The 22,207-nt window shown below is 42.3% G+C and overlaps 1 protein-coding gene across 1 annotated transcript in view; it reads right to left on the bottom strand.

Annotated features, from left to right (window-relative positions):
• Nucleotides 1–22,207, bottom strand: part of LOC135074379 (myosin heavy chain, non-muscle) — a 119,535-nt gene that overhangs the window by 26,917 nt on the left and 70,411 nt on the right. Inside the window, exons 13-18 of the mRNA XM_063968648.1 lie at nt 17,109–17,342; nt 15,116–15,286; nt 11,737–11,899; nt 9,729–9,867; nt 7,103–7,234; nt 6,477–6,642 (exon numbers count right to left, since the gene is read on the bottom strand). Of these exons, the coding sequence (XP_063824718.1) occupies nt 6,477–6,642; nt 7,103–7,234; nt 9,729–9,867; nt 11,737–11,899; nt 15,116–15,286; nt 17,109–17,342 (1,005 nt within the window). The remainder of the gene's footprint in view (nt 1–6,476; nt 6,643–7,102; nt 7,235–9,728; nt 9,868–11,736; nt 11,900–15,115; nt 15,287–17,108; nt 17,343–22,207) is intronic.

The raw sequence follows: 22,207 nt of genomic DNA, 5'->3' as shown, positions 1-22,207 counted from the left end.
CTATCTTACGTGGTTTAGATTTTTTCATACAAATGTTTTTTTCCCGCTTACTCCCGTTCCCGTGGGAATTGTGCAATATCCTCTTGCAACTAAGCTTTAAGTTTACTAAGGTACCTGCATGCCAAATTTCAAGCGTCTAACTTAAGCGGTTTAGATTTTTCATACAAAAGGATTTTCCCGCTAATTCCCGTGCCCGTGGGAATTTCGGGTATTCCTTTCTTAATGCACCTCTACGGTACCTAAGCTACGTCCCTTCCAAATTTCAAGTGCTAAATTTGTAAACTATGAAGGGATATGTTTAATCATTAGTATAACATTAATAGCAGGGTTACCATCTGAAATCGGCTATTATTGGCTATTAATGGCTAATAACTGCTTTTAATCCGTTACTAGCCAATTGCTATTAATCGGATTATTAGCACTTACCCATCTCTAACCGGTGACCGGTGTATGGCCGCGCATTTACGTAATTTTTTGGAACTCACTACTTTTTAAATTACATTTTCATTTAGGTAGAACTGTTGCTTAGGCATTATAGATTGCAACAAAACTAGCGCGGGATGGCTACTGCCTTGTGTGAATACAATACTTTGTATTCAAATTTTACGCATGTGTTTATGGCAGCTCAGTGAAATGGACGAAAACCGAAGTTAGATAGAAAACCAGCACAATGACCCTACTTTCAAAAATTAATATTGCGATTTTATAAATCACTTAAACAACTTTATATTAATTTGCGGTACGAAGTACGCCGGGACAGCTCGTAAAACAAATTCATTATTTACATATTACTAATTTATCAACTTTGTTCATTGTTAGTTCATTAGTTGTTCGTGTTTCGTATGGGTTAGACCAAGAGCCGAATGCAAAAAATAAATGTTACTTAATTATATTAATCCTACAAAAAACGGACGGACGTGTGCAAGTCTAATAGCCAGTTTGAAAATGCCTCCCAGAGAATTTATAGAATATATACGGAGTTTAGAAGCAAGTTTTACACATAACTTTGAAAAATTCCTTCAATTTAATCCAGGAAGACAAATTGTATAATTTATTTAAAACCTTACCTCCACAAACCTCCGTGCTCTTGTTTTCCGGTAGAATATTTGTTAAAATTGTTTACCAGGCTACGCATATACGCAACAATAAAATTCAATAACAGATGTTTTAAAGATTCTATAAAAGAAATAAAAAAATATCTAAAAATTAGGCATCTATAATTTTTATTATAGATGCTTGCATAATTTTGGGTAAACAAAGTGACAAATAAGCGTAGTCGTGACTGAGTATTTTGTTTCTTCTCAGCACTTGCCAAAATATGTTTGTTTCACAAAGCACTGATAGGGCAAAAAAATAATGTATTGCTTTTTTCTATATTAATTTGTGTGAAAATCTTAATGCTGTTCACAGAATACATCTACATACCAAGTTTCATCAGTATTTTTCTTATAGTTTCGGAAAAAAATGGCTGTTTCATACGGACGGACTGACAGACTATATGACGAATCTATAAGGGTTCCGTTTTTGCCATTTGGCTACGGAACCCTAAATACCGTATCAAAATCTGTTGCATAGTTTTAAAGATCTAAGCATACATAGGGACAGACAGACAAGCGACTTTTTTTTATAATTATTACGTTGTGATGATGGGCATATAGACCAAATAAAGACATTTTGATTTAAGGGGGGGACATCGTAAGAGCCATTCACATTTTTATCAGAAAGTTAATAAATTTTAATATATTTAGGTTTTTGAAATCTAAAACAGCCAGGAAATCAAAGAGGCAAACATGATACCTTTGTGATTTTATAGGAATTTTATTGTAAAACACGGTCATATTAAACTTTTATAAAAAAATCCAGAGGTAAATGTTTTTTTTCGAGAAAAATTTTTTCTAATCGTGTTTTCGAAAATATCATCCCATCACACATACGTTCTGTAATACATAATATTGAAAACAGTGCGAAATATCGTCAATTGCAGTTTTCACATACTAAGGGCCCATAATAAAATCAGTATAATGTTTGTTTATGTAATAAAATTTGGTTTGAAATACCTACTGAATTGAATTTTTATTTCTTACTAGCTTTTTGGCTTCGCCCACGTGAAATAAATTGTCACAGTTATGTGTGTTATAAAATATTTAGGTGCTAGCTCTTACACTATATAACTGGCGGCCGCATGTAGCTGCGCGTTGCCGCGAAGAGCAGTGAATGCAAGTGTGGTGCGCTAGATGGCGACACAGTAGCTTCTTGTAGCAGTCAGCCCTATGGCATCAAGACAGTACCGATCACTGACGTATGTCAACAAAACGGTGCTCGACTCTTAAGACAAGCTAAATTACACCATATTGTTGACGACATTGAGCATACATTTTTTTGAATACCTTCGCGAAGAAAAACTTCTGTACGTAGTACCACAGAATAATAATAAGTACTACGTACAGAAGTTTTTCTTCGCGAAGGTATTCAAAAAAATGTATGCTCAATGTCATCAACAATATGGTGTAATTTAGCTTGTCTTAAGAGTCGAGCACCGTTTTGTTGACATACGTCAGTGATCGGTACTGTCTTGATGCCATAGGGCTGACTGCTACAAGAAGCTACTGTGTCGCCATCTAGCGCACCACACTTGCATTCACTGCTCTTCGCGGCAACGCGCAGCTTGCGGCCGCCAGTTATGTAGTGTAAGAGCTAGCACCTAAATATTTTATAACACACATAACTGTGACAATTTATTTCACGTGGGCGAAGCCAAAAAGCTAGTAAGAAATAAAAATTCAATTCAGTAGGTATTTCAAACCAAATTTTATTACATAAACAAACATACTAATTTCATTTCGGGCCCTTAGTACGTGAAAACTGCAATTGACGATATTTCGCACTGTTTTCAATATTATGTATTACAGAACGTATGTGTGATGGGATGATATTTTCGAAAACACGATTAGAAAAAATTTTTCTCGAAAAAAAACATTTACCTCTGGATTTTTTTATAAAAGTTTAATATGACCGTGTTTTACAATAAAATTCCTATAAAATCACAAAGGTATCATGTTTGCCTCTTTGATTTCCTGGCTGTTTTAGATTTCAAAAACCTAAATATATTAATTTATTAACTTTCTGATAAAAATGTGAATGGCTCTTACGATGTCCCCCCCTTAAATCAAAATGTCTTTATTTGGTCTATATGCCCATCATCACTACGTACCTAATAATTATAAAAAAAAGTCGCTTTCCTGTCTGTCTGTCCCTATGTATGCTTAGATCTTTAAAACTATGCAACAGATTTTGATACGGTATTTAGGGTTCCGTAGCCAAATGGCAAAAACGGAACCCTTATAGATTCGTCATATAGTCTGTCTGAACATAGAACGTTTTTGTGCACTTTTTAAAATGAGTTAACCAAGTATATGGCTATTAGACTTGCACACGTCCGTCCGTTTTTTTGTAGGATTAATATAATTAAGTAACATTTATTTTTTGCATTCGGCTCTTGGTCTAACCCAAACGAAACACGAACAACTAATGAACTAACAATGAACAAAGTTGATAAATTAGTAATATGTAAATAATGAATTTGTTTTACGAGCTGTCCCGGCGTACTTCGTACCGCAAATTAATATAAAGTTGTTTAAGTGATTTATAAAATCGCAATATTAATTTTTGAAAGTAGGGTCATTGTGCTGGTTTTCTATCTAACTTCGGTTTTCGTCCATTTCACTGAGCTGCCATAAACACATGCGTAAAATTTGAATACAAAGTATTGTATTCACAGAAGGCAGTAGCCATCCCGCGCTAGTTTTGTTGCAATCTATAATGCCTAAGCAACAGTTCTACCTAAATAAAAATGTAATTTAAAAAGTAGTGAGTTCCAAAAAATTACGTAAATGCGCGGCCATACACCAGTCACCGGTACATTGCAGAAATCATCGCGCTAGAAAAAAAACGTGCTGACAGGAAAAGTTTTTGGCACGTATGTCTAATTGATAGCATTATAAACACAATTTTAAGTGTTTATTAAACTTCTTCATACAAAATTAAATCTTAGATGACTAAGGGTCATTTTTTTAAAGCATAGCTCAGGTCATATAGCAGGCAAATCAACTCGGAAAGGGATCAACAACGTATCGCCTTTTGTGGCATGGAGGTAATAGTGGAGAGGAAATATAGATCTATACAAAAATTCGACAAATTAATGACAAACAGCTGTTTATCTCTTTCTAACTTACCCCTGGTGATGTATAAAAAAAAGAAATAGATAATGTTTGGTCAGTACTCATTCTGGCAACATTTTCATGTGACGTCACTAACTACCTGACTTGTGCCGAGTAGGTACCTACATACAAGATTTAAGAAAACAACATATTTATAGGCAATCAGCTGACAACTACACGCACACACACACACACAAATACCTGTCAGCTGATTGCCTATATTGCGGCCATGTTGTTTTCTTAAATCGTGTATGTATTTATAATGCGAGTAAATGTGTGCGTAATGGACCGAGTACGTTTATTTTAAAGTTACGCCAAGTCCATGAGACATTGATATACGTCAGTGTTTTGCGAGCTGTCATTGCCCTTCGCGCACTGTCATCGGCGATGCAAGGCGTTTACGTTACGGGTGCGGATTGTGTGTGCGTTGCAGTATGGACTTTAGTTGACTGCCTTTATGAGCACTCGAACGACATAAAATAATATGATACATTTATGTAAGGGTATTTTAAGATCACAAAGTTGGCAACTCCGATAGTTGGACGAAAACCAGCGCAAAGACCCTATCCTGTTTGACACCTATAATAATTGACAATAGCTGGCTCGGCGAACTTCGGCAAACTAATGTGTGACGTGAAGTGCCAAATCGCGGAAAATGTCGGAAGAAATACATGAATTTGCATGAATTATCATGAATAACAATAACCACTTATTTACCTCTCAGTGTCTTCAGGCAACTTAAAAAAAGTACATTGTGTGTTTTTATTATTATTTAGGCAGTAAAATACTGCACAGTATTTTTTACACAGTATTTTTTTATTTTTTTCCATAATACAAGAGTACGCGTGCGTGTGTCAATGCTCGCTCGTATCTCGTATGTGACGCCTTGTCGAATCGCCTCCTGTAGGTGGGCTATCGTGCGTGCTTTGTTTTCGATGTGAACTCGCGGAGATGAACAGGCCTGGTTTAAGTAACAGCTGCAGCTAGGGTTGCCAGGTGTCCGGCTTTAGCCGGAAATGTTTGGCTTTTTACGGTCTTGTTCGGCCAAATATTGGCTCGTCCGTTCTTTCCGGCTTTTGTTAGGTTTTTTATGTGGCTACCGCGCCAGGCGAAAGTCGAGCTACAGAATAATATGAAGTGCACGCATCAGGATGGTAGGCAACCGATGATGCTGCAATGCACTGCACTACTCTCGCACCGTGCAATTCTTATCGACGTCTAGACGCAAACGAAGTGAGCTGAGTAGTGTGGTGAGGCATGGTGTACGAACTTCGGAACGCTTCGAGCCCTTTGACTCAGGTTCAAATTCCAACAACGATCGGAAATCGGTCGTGGCGAAGCGGGGTTGCACAAAGACAAGTAAAGTTATAGCTCTAGCGATTTTTAGTCAGTGCCCGAGGTATGGGAGCGGTGCGGGAGGGTGTTTTGAGACGTCAAACATCAGCGAGACTTCAGCCAGGCCTGGCTCACTCCGCGCGGTACATCCGATAATTACCTACAGCGAAGCGCCCCGCCGGCGGGTATTATATCAGTCGAGTGTCACGCGCGCGCCCGTCAGGACGCTGGCGTGCGTTGTAATACCTAATTCTATAATCGAAGTATTATTTAAAAATGGACATAAAGAGAAAGAAATATTGTGCGGCGTTCGGGTGTTAAAATTCGAAAATAAATCTACCGGATTTATCTTTTTTTTCGCTTCTCAAAGATGCTGAAAGGTATGTTGGCCATGTAGGTAATCAATAATTCTTAGGATAGTATAGGAACCTAACCTACCATGACTACTGCTCAGAATGCGTTCGTTCGTTTCAGCCAAATGACGTCCACTGCTGGACAAAGGCCTCTCCCAAGGTTTTCTATAATGAATGCGTACCTACTTACCTACATACGTACCTCATTACAAATAAGTAGATTAATTATTTTTTCACTAGACAACAACCCTAACAGCGTAAGAAGAGTTCAGAGGCACGCGATAGAAAGAGACCAAACTTGTATGTGAATAAAATTGTAGGTACGTAGTGCTGTGCGAGCTGAATTCCACTGTATCGCGTCGTAGCAAGACTCGCATTTATTTAAATAGGTAGTCTTGCGGAGTAATCCTTCTGTACCTGTACTATTACTTATTCTGTGCTTCAGCTATGCTTCAGAGTTTGTATGCTCTGTCACGTCATAATAATATGTCAATGTTCTCCCGTGCCGCTCCCATACCTCAGGCACTAGCTTGTATACAGTAATAAATAGTAGGTATTATTGATGACTCACTCTTGTCCAGCTTGTCGTTGGCCTGTTGCAGCTCGTCGATCTGCCTGTGCAGCGCCTCGGCGTCCTTGGCCAGCTTCTTGCGCTGTTCTTCAATGGCGGCCGCTGCTTCTGCCTCTTCTTCTGCTTTCTTCTTCGCGTCGGCCAACTGCTGGGTTAGGGCGGCCACCTGGGGATTGAAGCATGAATGAGGTTATTTATTGTTTTAGAATCCGAACTGGGATTAGGGCTGTATCGTTGTTTTTTTGGAGGGCCGGTCTCGGTATTCCTTTGATTAGTATAACTGATTGAGAAGCGGCTTAGATCAACCCGCTTCGGAGAGTCGAAGGTCCTGTATAACGAAGGCCAGAAGAGAAAACCCGTGCAGCGCTAATGGACAGCGCGAAGGATGGAAAAATATTTGTAAGTTATCTGAATGACTGAATTGTTACAGTGCATTTAAAACTCTACAGCCATGATAACAAGGTGCCTGTTTCTTGAGGTTGTACTTGGCCTGTTCCTCTCGTCGAGCGAAAAAGTTAGCACTATAACTTAAGACTTACCTTTAGACATGTTCAATAAGGTTGAAAATGAACACATAATCTGCCACGCCATTTCCAACTCTAGATCTATACAAATAAGGTCCTCACCTGCTTTTCGAGGTTGCGCTTGGCCTCGTCCTCCTCGTCGAGCGAGTCGCGCGCCTGCTCCAGCTGTGCCTCCACGTTGCGAAGACGCGTTTGAAGCGAGAGCTTCTGCTTTGTTTCTTCCTCCAGCAGCGCCTATAACACACAGATAAATAGAAGTTAGAAACAAATAGTCGGAATTACTATCCTTGGTTTTGTTTACGGGTGCGATGATAAGTGCCGGTTTACGTGCCGTAAACAAAAAAGCATCCAGCGCGACACGCCACGCGATGCCTTTGGTCTCTGTAAATGAAGTCTTAGAATACAAAGGCTGGAAATAAAGATAATGACAAAGTTTAGTAATCTGTAGCCTGGTTCGATGATACGTGCCGGTTAACATGCTACGGCACCGTAACAAAAAAAGCATCCGGCGTGACACGCCACGCTATAAGTGACGCGATGTACATATTTCGTCTCTGTAAATGAAGTCTTAGAATACAAAAGCTGGACATTACTGGACAGTGATAAAGATGATGACAAAGTTTAGTAATTTGTAGCCTAAGAGACTGTGCTAAAATTTCGGCGGGTGCATAGAGTGGGTGCTTGCTCCGGACGCCCGTAGCTGGTCTATAATACACACACGTCCACCGCCACACGAGTGAAGCCCGTTTTCCGCGTTCACGCCACACTGCGCTCTCTCTGCTGTTTTTCGATACATATACGCGTGTGAGCGATAGTTGGTCGTGCTGTTGATCAGTATGAACACGTATCGATTCCTCATACAAATTGGAAGCCAATCGCAGTCTGTGGGGTTTTAATCGTAGTGCGCTGATGATAGTGTTGATGACTTGACAAGGACAGCGCCGTCTCCGCCTCGCTCTGCTGCCACACGTACTTCTCCGCCTCGCTGTGGGAGCCGAGTGATGATGATGATGATGATGATGATGATGACGCACTCGAGCTCGGCCGCCTGCAGCTGCTCCAGCGTCCCGCCTCGCTGTGGGAGCCGAGCGATGATGATGATGATGATGATGATGATGACGCACTCGAGCTCGGCCGCCTGCAGCTGCTGCAGCGTCCCGCCTCGCTGTGGGAGCCGAGCGATGATGATGATGATGATGATGATGATGATGACGCACTCGAGCTCGGCCGCCTCCAGCCGCTGCAACGTGTCCGCCTCGCTGTGGGAGCCGAGTGATGATGATGATGATGATGATGATGATGACGATGATGATGACGCACTCGAGCTCGGCCGCCTGCAGCTGCTGCAGCGTCCCGCCTCGCTGTGGGAGCCCAGCGATGATGATGATGATGATGATGATGATGATGATGACGCACTCGAGCTCGGCCGCCTCCAGCCGCTGCAACGTGTCCGCCTCGCTGTGGGAGCCGAGTGATGATGATGATGATGATGATGATGATGATGATGACGCACTCGAGCTCGGCCGCCTACAGCTGCTGCAGCGACTCCGCCTCGCTGTGGGAGCCGAGTGATGATGATGATGATGATGATGATGATGATGATGACGCACTCGAGCTCGGCCGCCTCCAGCTGCTGCAGCGTGTCCGCCTCGCTGTGGGAGCCGAGTGATGATGATGATGATGATGATGATGACGCACTCGAGCTCGGCCGCTTCCAGCTGCTGAAGCGACTCCGCCTCGCCAGAGTAAATACAAATGAGTAGGTCATCTTCATAAAAACGCACGGGCGCGGTTTGTATGGGAGCGCGCCAACACGTATGCGGCGCGCACGCACACACTGACAAAATTTAGCGTGAAGCGGGGAGCCAGTCGTGGTTGCGCCGAATTACACTTTAGCACACACTTTACACACATACACTTAAGCTTAACTCTGGAAATTGTTTACTTATAGACTAGTATTATTTTACCTTCCTACTTTTAGTGTAACAATGAATGTAAGTAGTACCCACTGCAGGCCACAAATGTAATCATGCCGTGTGTGAGTCCGTGGTGACCTGTAATACAGGCTCTTTCAGAACCTACTTCAGGCACCAGTCTTCACAATACGGGTATATGATATGCCAGGCCAAAGCACCGATTAGCACACTAGCAAATAATGTATCACAGAATGACAAACTATTGTATCTTTCCTATGTGCTGTCGTGTGTACCTAATATCTTGTCAAATATTGTCTCAATACCTACTAAGCCCATTGTAAAGAAAATAAATATTTTTATTATTTATTTAATTTTAACAGTGTGCGTGCGCGCCGCATACGTATTGGCGCGCTCACATATAAACCGCGCTCGGTGCGTTTCTATGAAGATGACCTACTCATTTGTATTTACTCTGGCCTCGCTGTGGGAGCCGAGTGATGATGATAGTTTCTTCTTTTTCTTCCCTTCATTGGTTGGGTTTTTGTGGCGGTCATGCTGTAGATCCTGGCTACACAGGAGTTGCGGGAACAGTGGTGGGAACGAGAGGTGGGAATAGTCTCGTGAGTGATGATGATGATGATGATGATGATGATGATGACGCACCTGCGCCTCGCTGTGCTGCGCGCCGATGGTGGCGGCTTGCTTGGCGGCGGCGGAGGCCTTGAGCTCAGCTGCTTCCAGCTGCTGAAGCGACTCCGCCTCGCTGTGGGAGCCGAGTGATGATGATGATGATGATGACGATGATGACGCACCTGCGCCTCGCTGTGCTGTGCGCCGATGGTGGCAGCCTGCTTGGCGGCGGCGGAGGCCTTCAACTCGGCCGCTTCCAGCTGCTGAAGCGCCGTCTCCGCCTCGCTCTGCAGACGGACGCACTTCTCCGCTACCTCCGCTCTGTGAAACAAGTGATGGAATAAATACACGACGTACGGACGATGGTACATCAAGGGAAACACAGTGGTACATTATTTCGACATATAGTCTGGTCTGCGAGCACGTAAAATTTTGTCCAATGACCCCAAGCTACCCATCCTTATCGCTCGCACGTAATTATGTCGCACACTCACTGCGGCCGCCCGTCGCACAGTCGCGACAGCAATATAATTACGCGAGAGCGATAAGGATGGGTAGCTTGGGGTCATTGGACAAAATTCTACGTGCTCACAGACCGAGCTTAAGTGGGGGTAATTTTCTAACAAAATCACCCCTACTACTACTTTGTAGTCTGGTGTGCTATAACCTTAAGTCTCCAATACACGACGCGCTTCGAGGTTACGACGAAGCCCTCGAGGAAGTTAATCCGAAGTTCAAAGCGCATATCTACAACATTCGCGTAAACCCGCGAGATACCCAGTCTCTTGGGAGTCCGTGCCGTTGCTACTGCCGTTACAATATACATTCTCGCTATAACAATGTGCAATTTCTGAGTGTAACATTTTGACGGACGTCCGCGAGAGCCGATGCTGTAGTCTTCAGTTCGTTCTAGATATGCGTTCTCAATTTTGAACCTTCCATCGAGGACATAAAGTGAAAAAAAGTTTAACAATGAGGGTTTTCGCGATTGAAAAATCCGCCAGATGGCAATACGTAGACGCGAGGTCCAAATGCTGCATGATTGGTTATTTTTGACATGACATTGACAGATATGTCAAAATCCACCAATCATGCAGCGTTTGGACCTCCCGTCTACGTATTGCCATCTGGCGATTGGATTTTTCAATCGCGAAAACCCTCATGAATCTCCTGCCTTCAGCTCGGTCGCTTCGCTAGGTTAGTGCTGTCAATTTTGAACCTTCCACCACGAACATAAACTTTAAAACAGTTTGACAAATGTTTCTAACCTGGCACGGTCGACCTCTTGTAGTTTAGCTCCCAATTCCTACAACTGCGCTTCGAACTGCATGCGACGGTTCTCGGCGTCGGCACGCGCGATTACCGCTGTCTTCAGTTTTATCGCTAGGTCTGTGTTTTCAATTTTGAACCTTATACCACGAACATAAAGTAGAAATTTCTATGACAAGTGTATCTAACCTGGCACGGTCCACCTCTTGTAGTTTGGCTCCCAACTCCTGCAGTTGCGCTTCAACTTGCGTGCGGCCGCTGTCTTCAGTTTTATCGCTAGGTCTGCATCTTCAATTTTGAACCATCCACCACGGACATAAACTCTAAAACAGTTTGACAAGTGAATCTAACCTGGCACGGTCGACCTCTTGTAGTTTAGCTCCCAACTCCTACAACTGCGCTTCGAACTGCATGCGACGGTTCTCTGCGTCGGCGCACGCGATTACCGCTGTCTTCAGTTTTATCGCTAGGTCTGTGTTTTCAATTTTGAACCTTCCACCACGGACATAAAGCAGAAACTTCTATGACAAGTGTATCTTTCCGTGCACGGTCGACCTCTTGTAGTTTGGCTCCCAACTCTTACAGTTGCGCCTCAACTTGCTTGCGGCGGCGCTCGGCTTCGGCACACGCGATTGCTGCTGTCTTCAGTTTTATCGCTAGGTCTGTGTTTTCAATTTTGAACCTTATACCACGAACATAAAGTAGAAACTTCTATGACAAGTGTATCTAACCTGGCACGGTCGACCTCTTGTAGTTTTGCTCCCAACTCTTGCAGTTGCGCTTCAACTTGCTTGCGACGGCGCTCGGCGTCGGCGCACGCAATTACCGCTGTCTTCATTTTTATCGCTAGGTCTGTGTTTTCAATTTTGAACCTTCCACCACGGACACAAAGTAGAAATTTCTATGACAAGTGTATCTAACCTGGCACGGTCAACCTCCTGTAGTTTGGCTCCCAACTCCTGCAGCTGTGCTTCAACTTGCTTTCGGCGGCGCTCGGCGTCCGCACGCGCGGCCGCCGCTGTCTTCAGCTCGGTCGCTAGGTCAGCATTCTCTGCCTCTAGGGTTTGCTTTTGTTTCTCCAGCGCTGTTGGAGAAAGGTACAAGGTCAGCGATGGATATGTCACCGTGATATTGTGAATTCCGTCAGATTATAATCTGACGTAGTTAAATTACAATCTAACCTAACCTAACCCACTGTTAGTTTACAATCCCACGCGTTATATAGTAAACTGACGGAGCTTACAATTTCGCGTTGACAGATACATAAGAGGACAGGTTAAGTGATAAGAGGTACACAAGAAAACCCGGTATACGGTATGTGATATGTACACGAAAAGTATGCGGTACACGTACAAGAAAATCCGGTATAGTAGGCACGGCAAGTGACAAATTACACAAAAGAACACGGTATGGTCAGCAATGGCAACACAAATAGACTTCAGTTTCTCTAAAGGACTACGTCTTCTGAAGGTGCCAAAGTACGATACAGGTCAGTGATTGGTTCAAATTGGATAGTTCACATTGACAGAATAAATAATTTCAAAGCACAACTTCACGACTTCTCTAAAAGATTACTCCATCCAAAATTTGGAATTACCTTGTTAATTTCTTTGAAAATCAACCCTTATCATATTAATAAACATGTAACTATTTTAATCTAATGAACGTACACAAGATAGACTCGTGTTTCCTCTCAGGCGAGGATCCTCCCCGGCACATGTGCTGCCAGTAGTCCCTCGCCGAACTAAACGAGTTTGCATCCTCGCGAGGGAACATCGCGTCCTCCACCTCACAAGTGTCATCCTTAGAGAACCCAAACTTCACATTCTTTTGCCTCCGCTCCTTCACGCTAGCCATAACTCTAGCATAGTAAACTTTAAACTAACAACTAAATAAAATTTACGCGAAAAATGTACAAAATATTGGTAGACGGCGTGTCGAAAAGTTTGACGTTGTTTGATTGATTGCGTTTTGAAATTGGAAATGGCAGATGCGATTTATTTTTTCTGTCAATGTCAGATATGTACATTTTGATTGTCAATAGGTTTTATGCAATCGCAAAAATCCATAGTTGAACAAAAACTCCTAAGAAATTGGCTATTTTTATGGCAATATTTTTTTAGTTCAGTCTTCTTTCTATTCCTAAACACCAATGTTGAACAAGCCAACATTTAGACTAAATATGATAATACTGTATCATACTAAATAAAATCTTTCAAGCCATTAGTGAACAGGCATCTTCTGGGCAAGCTTGCTCTACCATAGATCGGACTTGCACCCCTCCGATGATATTGTTATCATGAGCAAGTTTACTACATATAGAGGTTATATGTTACAAGCCTACTATGTGCCGCTAGCTACATAATCATCATCATCATCTCAGCCATAGGAAATCCACTGCTGAACATAGGCCTCCCCCAATGCTTTCCATGTTGCCCGGTTGGTAGCGGACTGCGACCAGCGTCCCACGCTGCGTTTTCCGGTACGCGGCCTCCACTCCAGAACCTTGCTGCCCCATCGGCCGTCAGTTCTGCGTACTATGTGCCCTGCCCATTGCCACTACAGCTTGCTAATCCGTCGAGCTATCTCAGCGATCTCGTAAATCCGAAATTCGTCATAATGAAATAGGGCCCTATAATGTCCTGCGTAAGGACTCTATTGTGGAACTCACCAGCCTTAGCCTTCTTGATCTGCTCGTGCTGCTCGTTAAGCTGTGTGAGCTCCTGCGAGTGCTTGTGGCGCTGGTCGGCCAGCGTGGCTTCATGTGAAGCCGCCTCTTCTTAGGCCTTCCACCGCCATGGTGTCCGAATGAAATGGGGCCTTTTAAGATGGCCTTCCTAAGGACTCTTATTGTATGACTCACCAGCCTTAGCCTTCTTGATCTGCTCGTGCTGCTCGTTAAGCTGCGTGAGCTCCTGCGAGTGCTTGTGGCGCTGGTCGGCCAGCGTGGCTTCATGTGAAGCCGCCTCTTCTTAGGCCTTCCACCGCCAGTGTCTTAATGAAATGGGGCCTTTTAAGATGGCCTTCCTAAGGACTCTATTGTATGACTCACCAGCCTTAGCCTTCTTGATCTGCTCGTGCTGCTCGTTGAGCTGCGTGGCTTCATGCGACGCCGCTTCTTCCTAGGCTGGTTTTAGTGTCACGCGGACCGTCCGGTGCGGACGCGCTCCGCACGGCCAATCTGTATGAACTTCTAGGGAGCGTTTTAGAGTAATGCGGACCGGAGGAACCGCTCCGCTCCCTAGCAGTTCATACAGATCGGCTGTGCGGAGCGATCCGCACTGACAGATCGGGTGACACTAAAACCAGACCTAGGCCTTCCACCGCCATAGTGTCCTAATGAAATGGGGCCTTTTAAGATGGCCTTCCTAAGGACTCTATCGTATGACTCACCAGCCTTAGCCTTCTTGATCTGCTCGTGCTGCTCGTTAAGCTGCGTGAGCTCCTGCGAGTGCTTGTGCCGCTGGTCGGTCAGCGTGGCTTCATGCGACGCCGCCTCTTCTTAGGCCTTCCGCCGCCATGGTGTCTTTATGAAATGGGGCCTTTTAAGATGGCCTTCCTAAGGACTCTATTGTAGAACTCACCAGCCTTAGCCTTCTTGATCTGCTCGTGCTGCTCGTTAAGCTGCGTGAGCTCCTGAGAGTGCTTGTGGCGCTGGTCGGCCAGCGTGGCTTCATGCGACGCCGCCTCTTCCTAGGCTAGTTTTAGTGTCACGCGGACCGTCCGGTGCGGACCCGCTCCACACGGCCAGATTGGCCTTCTAGGGAGCGTTTTAGAGTAATGCGGTCCGGAGGAACCGCTCCGTTCCCTAGCAGTTCATACAGATCGGCTGTGCGGAGCGATCCGCACTGACAGATCGTGTGACACTAAAACCAGAACTAGGCCTTCGGCCGCCATGGTGTCTTAGTGAAATGGGGCCTTTTAAGATGGCCTTCCTAAGGACTCTATTGTATGACTCACCAGCCTTAGCCTTCTTGATCTGCTCGTGCTGCTCGTTAAGCTGCGTGGCTTCATGCGACGCCGCCTCCTCCTAGGCTGGTTTTAGTGTCACGCCGACCGTCCGGTGCGGACCCGCTCCGCACGGCCAATCTGTATGAACTTCTAGAGAGCGTTTAGAGTAATGCGGTCCGGAGGAACCGCTCCGCTCTCTAGCAGTTCATACAGATCGGCTGTGCGGAGCGATCCGCACTGACAGTCCGCGTGACACTAAAACCAGAACTAGGCCTTCGGCCGCCATGGTGTCTTAATGAAATGGGGCCTTTTAAGATGGCCTGCGTAAGAACTCGATTGTGTGACTCACCAGCTTTAGCCTTCTTGATCTGCTCGTGCTGCTCGTTAAGCTGCGTGAGCTCCTGCGAGTGCTTGTGACGCTGGTCGGCCAGCGTGGCTTCATGTGAAGCCGCCTCTTCCTCGAGGCTGCGTTTGAGGACCGCTACCTCTTGCTCCCGCTTTGATCGGAGCTCTTGTTGGGCTGTGAGGAGAAAAGATTAAATTAATACGTGACAGGAATATTTCTCTTTATTATGTGACTTGTTTTTATGAATAAAATATTTTGTATTTTGTATTTTTGTATTTCTCAATGTTATTTTAATCAGTTCAGTGTTTTAGTTTTAGCCTTTCACGCGTTGAGATTTTCATAAAGTATTTCCTTAGTTAGCAGCCTGGCTACAGGTAGCTTTCTCGGCCTTGAAGTCTACTAGGACCTCAGTCAGAACAGTTGTCTTAATGTTGTAAAGTGGTCTTACCTGCAATAGTGTCAAGAGAATCCAGCAACTCGCTTTTGAGCGCCTCTTGCCCCCAAAGAGCTCGCAACTCGTTCTAAAGGGCTAAATATGCTAAAAAAAGTTCTTACCTGCTGTAGTGTCAAGAAAATCCAGGAACTCGCTCTTCAACGCTTCTAACTTCCTTTTTCCGGGGAACGCGGGTTCGGTCCCCGCCGCCGCTGTAGCCACGATAGCCGAACGGTGAAGGGGTCGGACTGGCCGACTCGTGATCCGGGGAACGCGGGTTCGGTCCCCGCCGCCGCTCGACTATTGTGGTGAGCTCACTCGTGACACAAGCATATTTAGCTTAGTACGAGGGGCTAGCGGGAGTATTAGTAATTTGTATAATAACAAATTACTAATAATCTTTTAAAAAAAAAATTCAGGTCCCTCCTAAGCTCAGCTTTAGTCCTGGCAGCCCTCTCAGCATCCAGAGGTGCTCATGCATCTATGAACACGACTGATCCAGAAATAATGTCTCACCTGCAGTGGTATCAAGAGAATCCAACAGCTCGCTCTTGAGTGCCTCTAACTCTTCATTTAGATCCCTCCTCAGCTTCTCAGCTTTAGTTCTGGCAGCCCCTCTCAGCATCCAGAGGTCCTCATGATTTCTAAGCACAACTACTACAAAAATAATGTCTCACCTGCAGTGGTATCAAGAGAATCCAGCAGTTCGCTCTTTAGTGCTTCCAGCTCCTCGTTCAGGTCCCGCCTTAGCTTCTCAGCTTTAGTTCTGGCAGCTCTCTCGGCTTCCAAGTCCTCGTGAGCTTCAGCCAGGGCCGCAGCGGCCTCTCGCGCTCTCTTAGAACTTGCTGTTATTTGCTAATGAAGTTCTTACCTACTGTAGTATCAAGAGAGTCCAGCAGTTCGCTCTTCAACGCTTCTAACTCTTCATTCAGGTCCCTCCTCAGCTTCTCAGCTTTAGTTCTGGCAGCCCCTCTCAGCATCCAGAGGTCCTCATGATTTCTAAGCACAACTACTACAAAAATAATGTCTCACCTGCAGTGGTATCAAGAGAATCCAACAGCTCGCTCTTGAGTGCCTCTAACTCTTCATTCAGGTCCCTCCTAAGCTTCTCAGCTTTAGTCCTGGCAGCTCTTTCAGCCTCCAGGTCCTCCTCGTGATTTCTAAGCATAACTACTACAGAAATAATGTCTCACCTGCAGTGGTATCAAGAGAATCCAACAGCTCGCTCTTCAGTGCCTCTTACTCCTCATTCAGGTCCCTCCTAAGCTTCTCAGCCTTAGTCCTGGCAGCTCTCTCAGCTTCCAGGTCCTCATGGGATTCTAAACACAGCTGCTACAGAAGTACAGTCTCACCTGCAGTAGTATCAAGCGAGTCCAACAGCTCGCTCTTGAGTGCCTCCAGCTCCTCATTCAGGTCCCTCCGAAGCTTCTCAGCTTCAGTTCTGGCAGCTCTCTCGGCTTCCAGATCCTCGTGAGCTTCAGCCAGGGCTGCAGCGGCCTCTCGGGCTCCCATACAGCTCCTATATCTTAGAGGGCATCTGTCATTTGCTAAAGAAGTCCTCACCTGCTGTAGTATCAAGCGAGTCCAGCAGTTCGCTCTTCAACGCTTCTAACTCTTCATTCAGGTCCCGCCTAAGCTTCTCAGCTTTAGTCCTGGCAGCCCGTTCAGCCTCCAGGTCCTCGTGAGCTTCAGCCAGGGCTGCAGCGGCCTCTCGGGCTCCCTTCTGAGCGGCGGCACGTGCGGCGCCTTCTTCGTCGGCTCGGCTTAGTGCTGCTGCTAACTCCTCCTCGCGTTTTGCTGTTGGAAAAGGTCAATTTGTAAGTGTGAAGTGAACAATTCATAAGTGTACTAACAAATGATTCCGCTAACCAAGCTGAGTAGATAAAAGTTTACAATGCAGGCGTGCTCTGAGTACTTAAAAGTCTGTCTTTTTTTTTTTTTTTTTTTTTTTTTTTTTTTTTTTTTAAATATTTATTCAGTTTAGACCACAAGTGGCACTTATGAACGTCAATAGAAAATAATAAAAAAAGAAAAGGTAGCCCTTATGGGGCACTTTACATGTCTCCTTATCTTTTGGGCCCTACCAGCGCTTCGAGACAAACATAAATATGGCAAGTGCTGAGAAGAAACGCCGGAACAAACTCAGTCACCACTTATTGCCAGGAATTATCTAACGGTAAGAATAGTCAAATTTAAGTACATCAAATATGTGCAGACTGAACTGACCACGCATCCTTGTCATCAATATAGTCTCGAACCTTGTAGTACCCTTTGGACATAAGGGTATTTTTTATATGTATCTTAAATTTGTTTATTGGCAATTCGACAAGGTTGTGTGGTATTTTGTTAAATATGGTAATACATTTCCCCAAGAATGAATTACCTATCTTATGCAACCTAAATGATGGAACAGCAAGTTTATTCTTATGTCTCGTGTTAAATGAGTGGACGTCACTTTTCTTAGTAAATAAATGTATATGTTTACGGACATACATAATGTTATCAAATATGTATTGCGAAGCCACAGTCAATATATTGATTTCTTTAAAAACTTCTCTAAGCGAGTCACGTGGTTTAAGACCGTATATTGCCCGAACAGCTCTTTTCTGTAAAATGAAAATTGATTCTATGTCTGCTGCTGAGCCCCACAGTAAAAGACCATAAGACATAATACTATGAAAATAACTAAAATATACAAGCCTTGCTGTTTCAACATCAGTCAAGTTTCTGATCTTTCTCACCGCAAAGGCAGCTGAACTAAGTCTTCCCGCCAAGGCAGCTATATGGGGGCCCCATTGTAATTTACAGTCTAGGGTAATACCTAGAAATACAGTAGAGTTTATCAGTTCAATGCGTTCATTATTTACTGTAATATTAGTATTAACTTGTTTGACATTAGGCATAGTGAATTTTAAACATTTAGTTTTTTTTGCGTTTAATAGCAAATTATTAGTTGTAAACCAGTCTAATACTTTGGAAAGAGCATTATTCACGTCGTCAAATATTTCCTGACGCCTGTCAGTTTTAAAAATTAAAGAAGTGTCATCAGCAAATAATACTATCTCACAAAGGTCCTTTGAATAAAAAGGTAGATCATTTATATAAATCAGAAAGAGCAATGGTCCCAGTATTGAGCCTTGGGGCACTCCCATTTTTAGGGGGGCGCCCGAAGAGTTAGTTCCGTGAATATTTACTTTTTGTAATCTGTCTGAGAGGTAAGAGTGTAATAGGCTTAAGGCCTTGCCTGATACGCCATAATGTTCTAGCTTAAATAACAGAGTTTGATGATCAACACAGTCAAACGCCTTCGATAAGTCACAAAATACACCAATAGCATCCTTTTTCTCCTGCCAAGCATCGAAAATGTGTTTGATAAGAGCAACCCCTGCATCGGTCGTACTTTTCCCTTTTGTGAACCCATATTGTTTTTCATGAAACAGTTTATTTAAGTTAAAATGAGACAGTAGTTGATTGAAAATAATTTTTTCAAATATTTTACTGAGCGCAGGTAGTATCGATATAGGTCTAAAGTTGGATGGGTCACTTTTGTCTCCTGCTTTAAATAATGGTATGATTTTACTATGTTTCATCAGGGTAGGGAACTGACCTTCGTTAATACATTCATTAAAGATATGAGCTAAATGGGGAGCTATAAGAGGAATGATGGGTTTTATTATGTCTGTTGATATGCCCCATATATCCTCTGTCTTTTTTATATTTAGTTCTTTGAAAGTTTTTATAATAACTATGGGGTCTATTTGTCTAAATTTTAATGGGCTATTGCAAACATCAACACAACCCTCGAGAAGAGACATTGCCTGATATGAACATGAATTAAGATTGCTTGTTGTTATGATTGGTACATTTGAGAAGTAACCTTCGAATGCGTTTGCTACCTTATCATTGCATTTAATATACTTATTATCAATTTTTAATGCGAATGTGTCATCCCGAGATATAATTCTACAAGTTTCTTTATTAATACAATTCCAAGTAGCTTTAATTTTGTTGCCAGAGTTTTTAATTTTGTCACGTATGTAAATAGATTTTGCCATGGTACAAACTTGTTTAAAAACTTTTGAGTATTTTTTTACATATTCTATAAAGTCCGGGTCGCTACTATAGGCTTTTCTACCATATAATTCAAACATTTTTTTCCTACTAATATAAATACCTACTGTAGCCCAGTCACTGAATTTAGTTTTATTGTTTTTAATAATAATTGTTTTCTTAGGAAAAGTTTTATTGAACTCATTTTTAATTAATTCAAATAATTGCTCATATAAAATATTTATACTACAGTTAAAATAATGCAAAAGTGGGACCTTATTAGATATTTGAGATTTAAATTTGTCTTTCTGGGATGCAGTGACTGGTCTATATTCTATTTCCTTGCTCGATGGCACAAAATGGTGTTGAAATGACACTATTTGACCGCAATGATCAGAATTAACAAAATTTATTATTGATTTCTCTAGCACTAAGCAGTTACAGAATATATTGTCTAAGCAAGTAGCTGATGTTGGAGTCACCCTAGTTGGTTCAGAGAAAAGATTTAACAAGTTAAAAGATTTGAATAAATTTAAAAACCGTATTGAAAGAGAGGAATCTTCTATTATATTAATATTAAAGTCTCCACATACAACTACTTTCTTTGAACTATTACACACTCTTCTAAGTACCTCTTCCATTGTGGTTTCAAATAATTCATAGTTACTAGATGGGGGTCTATATACACATACAATAACATAGTCGTCCAGTTCTGCACATGACAGCTCAATAGTTCGCTCGACAGAGAGAGATACAATATCTTTACGCTCTTTACATTTTAATTTATCATTGATTAATATTAGTGACCCTCCACGAATAGCTAACTCTCTAGTGAATGAACTAATAAGCTTATAATTATTAATGCTCAGCATTAGTTCATATTGCCTGAGCCAATGTTCCGTTAAACATAAAACATGAATATTCAATTCTTGGATAAATAACTCAATTTCCAAGTCTTTGCCGGAGAAGCCTTGTACATTTTGATGCACTAAATTAAAACCGTTAAATTTCTTTGTACCCGAATTTTGTATGCCAGAGTTATCCTCTATTGTCTTACGATGTAATTTAAATTATGATTTGGAACAGATTCCAAGGGTCGAACATCCATGTTCTGCTCAATAAAAGCAGTTTGGCTAGCCAAATTAATGGCTAAATATTTAATAAAATATGATAGCGAATTCGCTATTCGTCTTTTACAATATTTATTTAGATAATTATATTTATCTATTGTCAATAAACATTTATTTTTTAAATAATTGTTAATGTCAATTACATGGAATTTGCATTGATTATATGTCAGTGTATTCAATGTCAAATTCAATTTATATCTTAAATTATTTTCCTCCTGTGGCAAGCTTCTACTGTAGGGGAATGTGAACAAAATTATTTTATCTACATTAAGTAAACATAAGCTATCAAAAATATTTAGTAGGTCTTTTTTGCCTACATTGCCCCTATTTCCTATTAAAATTACTAATGTGGTATTTATTGAGAACGAATAATTTGTTATTTTTCTCATAATTTGTAAATAGGAAGCACCCGGTAAACAATGGTTGATTACACTTTGTCCCAAGTAACTATTAATAAGTTGGCCCATATTTTTGCCTAACTCATCACTGAACATTACTATGTTGGTTTTTTTAATATTTTTAGTTGGGGAGCCGCTGGTAAATGTGTGTGATATCCTAGGACAGTAGTCTTTGTTTAGGGTGTTTAGAGTAGGTGGTGACTCACAACCAGACTGAAAACTATCTGTACAAGATTCATCCAATAGGATAGAATTTTGACAGTTGCAATTAGATATAAATTTTTTCAAAGCCTGGAAATGTTCATCACACTCTTTTTTTGTACATTGATACCGTTCAGACATTGTGTTCAAAGATTTCTTAAGATTACATAATTTATATTCTAGGTTTTCGACATCATGTTCATATTTCAGTACACTATTCTCTAACATTGTGGAACATATGTCAAGCTCATTCTTTAGACGCTGTCTCTCATTTATATAGTTTACTTTGTTGTATAAGCATTTTTGTTTTTTAATCAACTTATTTGTTTTTTTAATATAATTACTAATTTTTACATACTTTTTAAATTTATTTTTACTGCATCTGACAATCTTACCACATACAGGAGTATTGTTTAAAGTATTATCACAAGTTAGGTCTATGGTAATTAATTGTTTGTCAGATGCAGTTTGGGTCAGGCTGGGCGCACTACCGACTAACTCGTCAAACATGATTTGGGTTTTGGTGGCTGTGCAGGCTTCTCTTTCAGCTTCCATTAATTCGATATGGCTGTGAGCATCATAAAGGTCTTGTTTCATGATGGTCATACGTCTGAGGTTGTGTACGTACTCTTCATTGCACTCACCAAACCCGTCAATGATTAATTGTAGCCTATTCCGTTCCTCTACAATTGTCTCATAGTTGGTGTGCAGCTCAGCCATCTCTTTCTTTAAATGCTTGTTTTTATCCCACACATCCATCAGCTCCCTCTCATTGTCCTCTCTTTCCCTATTTAATTGCTCAATCAAGTCTTTGGCTGCCTTCAAATCTCTCAAAGCCAGTTGGAGTTGGGACTCCTCCCGGCGAGCAAAGGCTTTACGTGTA

The sequence above is a fragment of the Ostrinia nubilalis genome, chromosome 9, assembly GCF_963855985.1.
Source record: "Ostrinia nubilalis chromosome 9, ilOstNubi1.1, whole genome shotgun sequence".
Lineage (NCBI taxonomy): Eukaryota > Metazoa > Arthropoda > Insecta > Lepidoptera > Crambidae > Ostrinia > Ostrinia nubilalis.
Note: the sequence above shows the minus strand (reverse complement) of the source record. Positions and strands in the feature narration are given on the sequence as shown.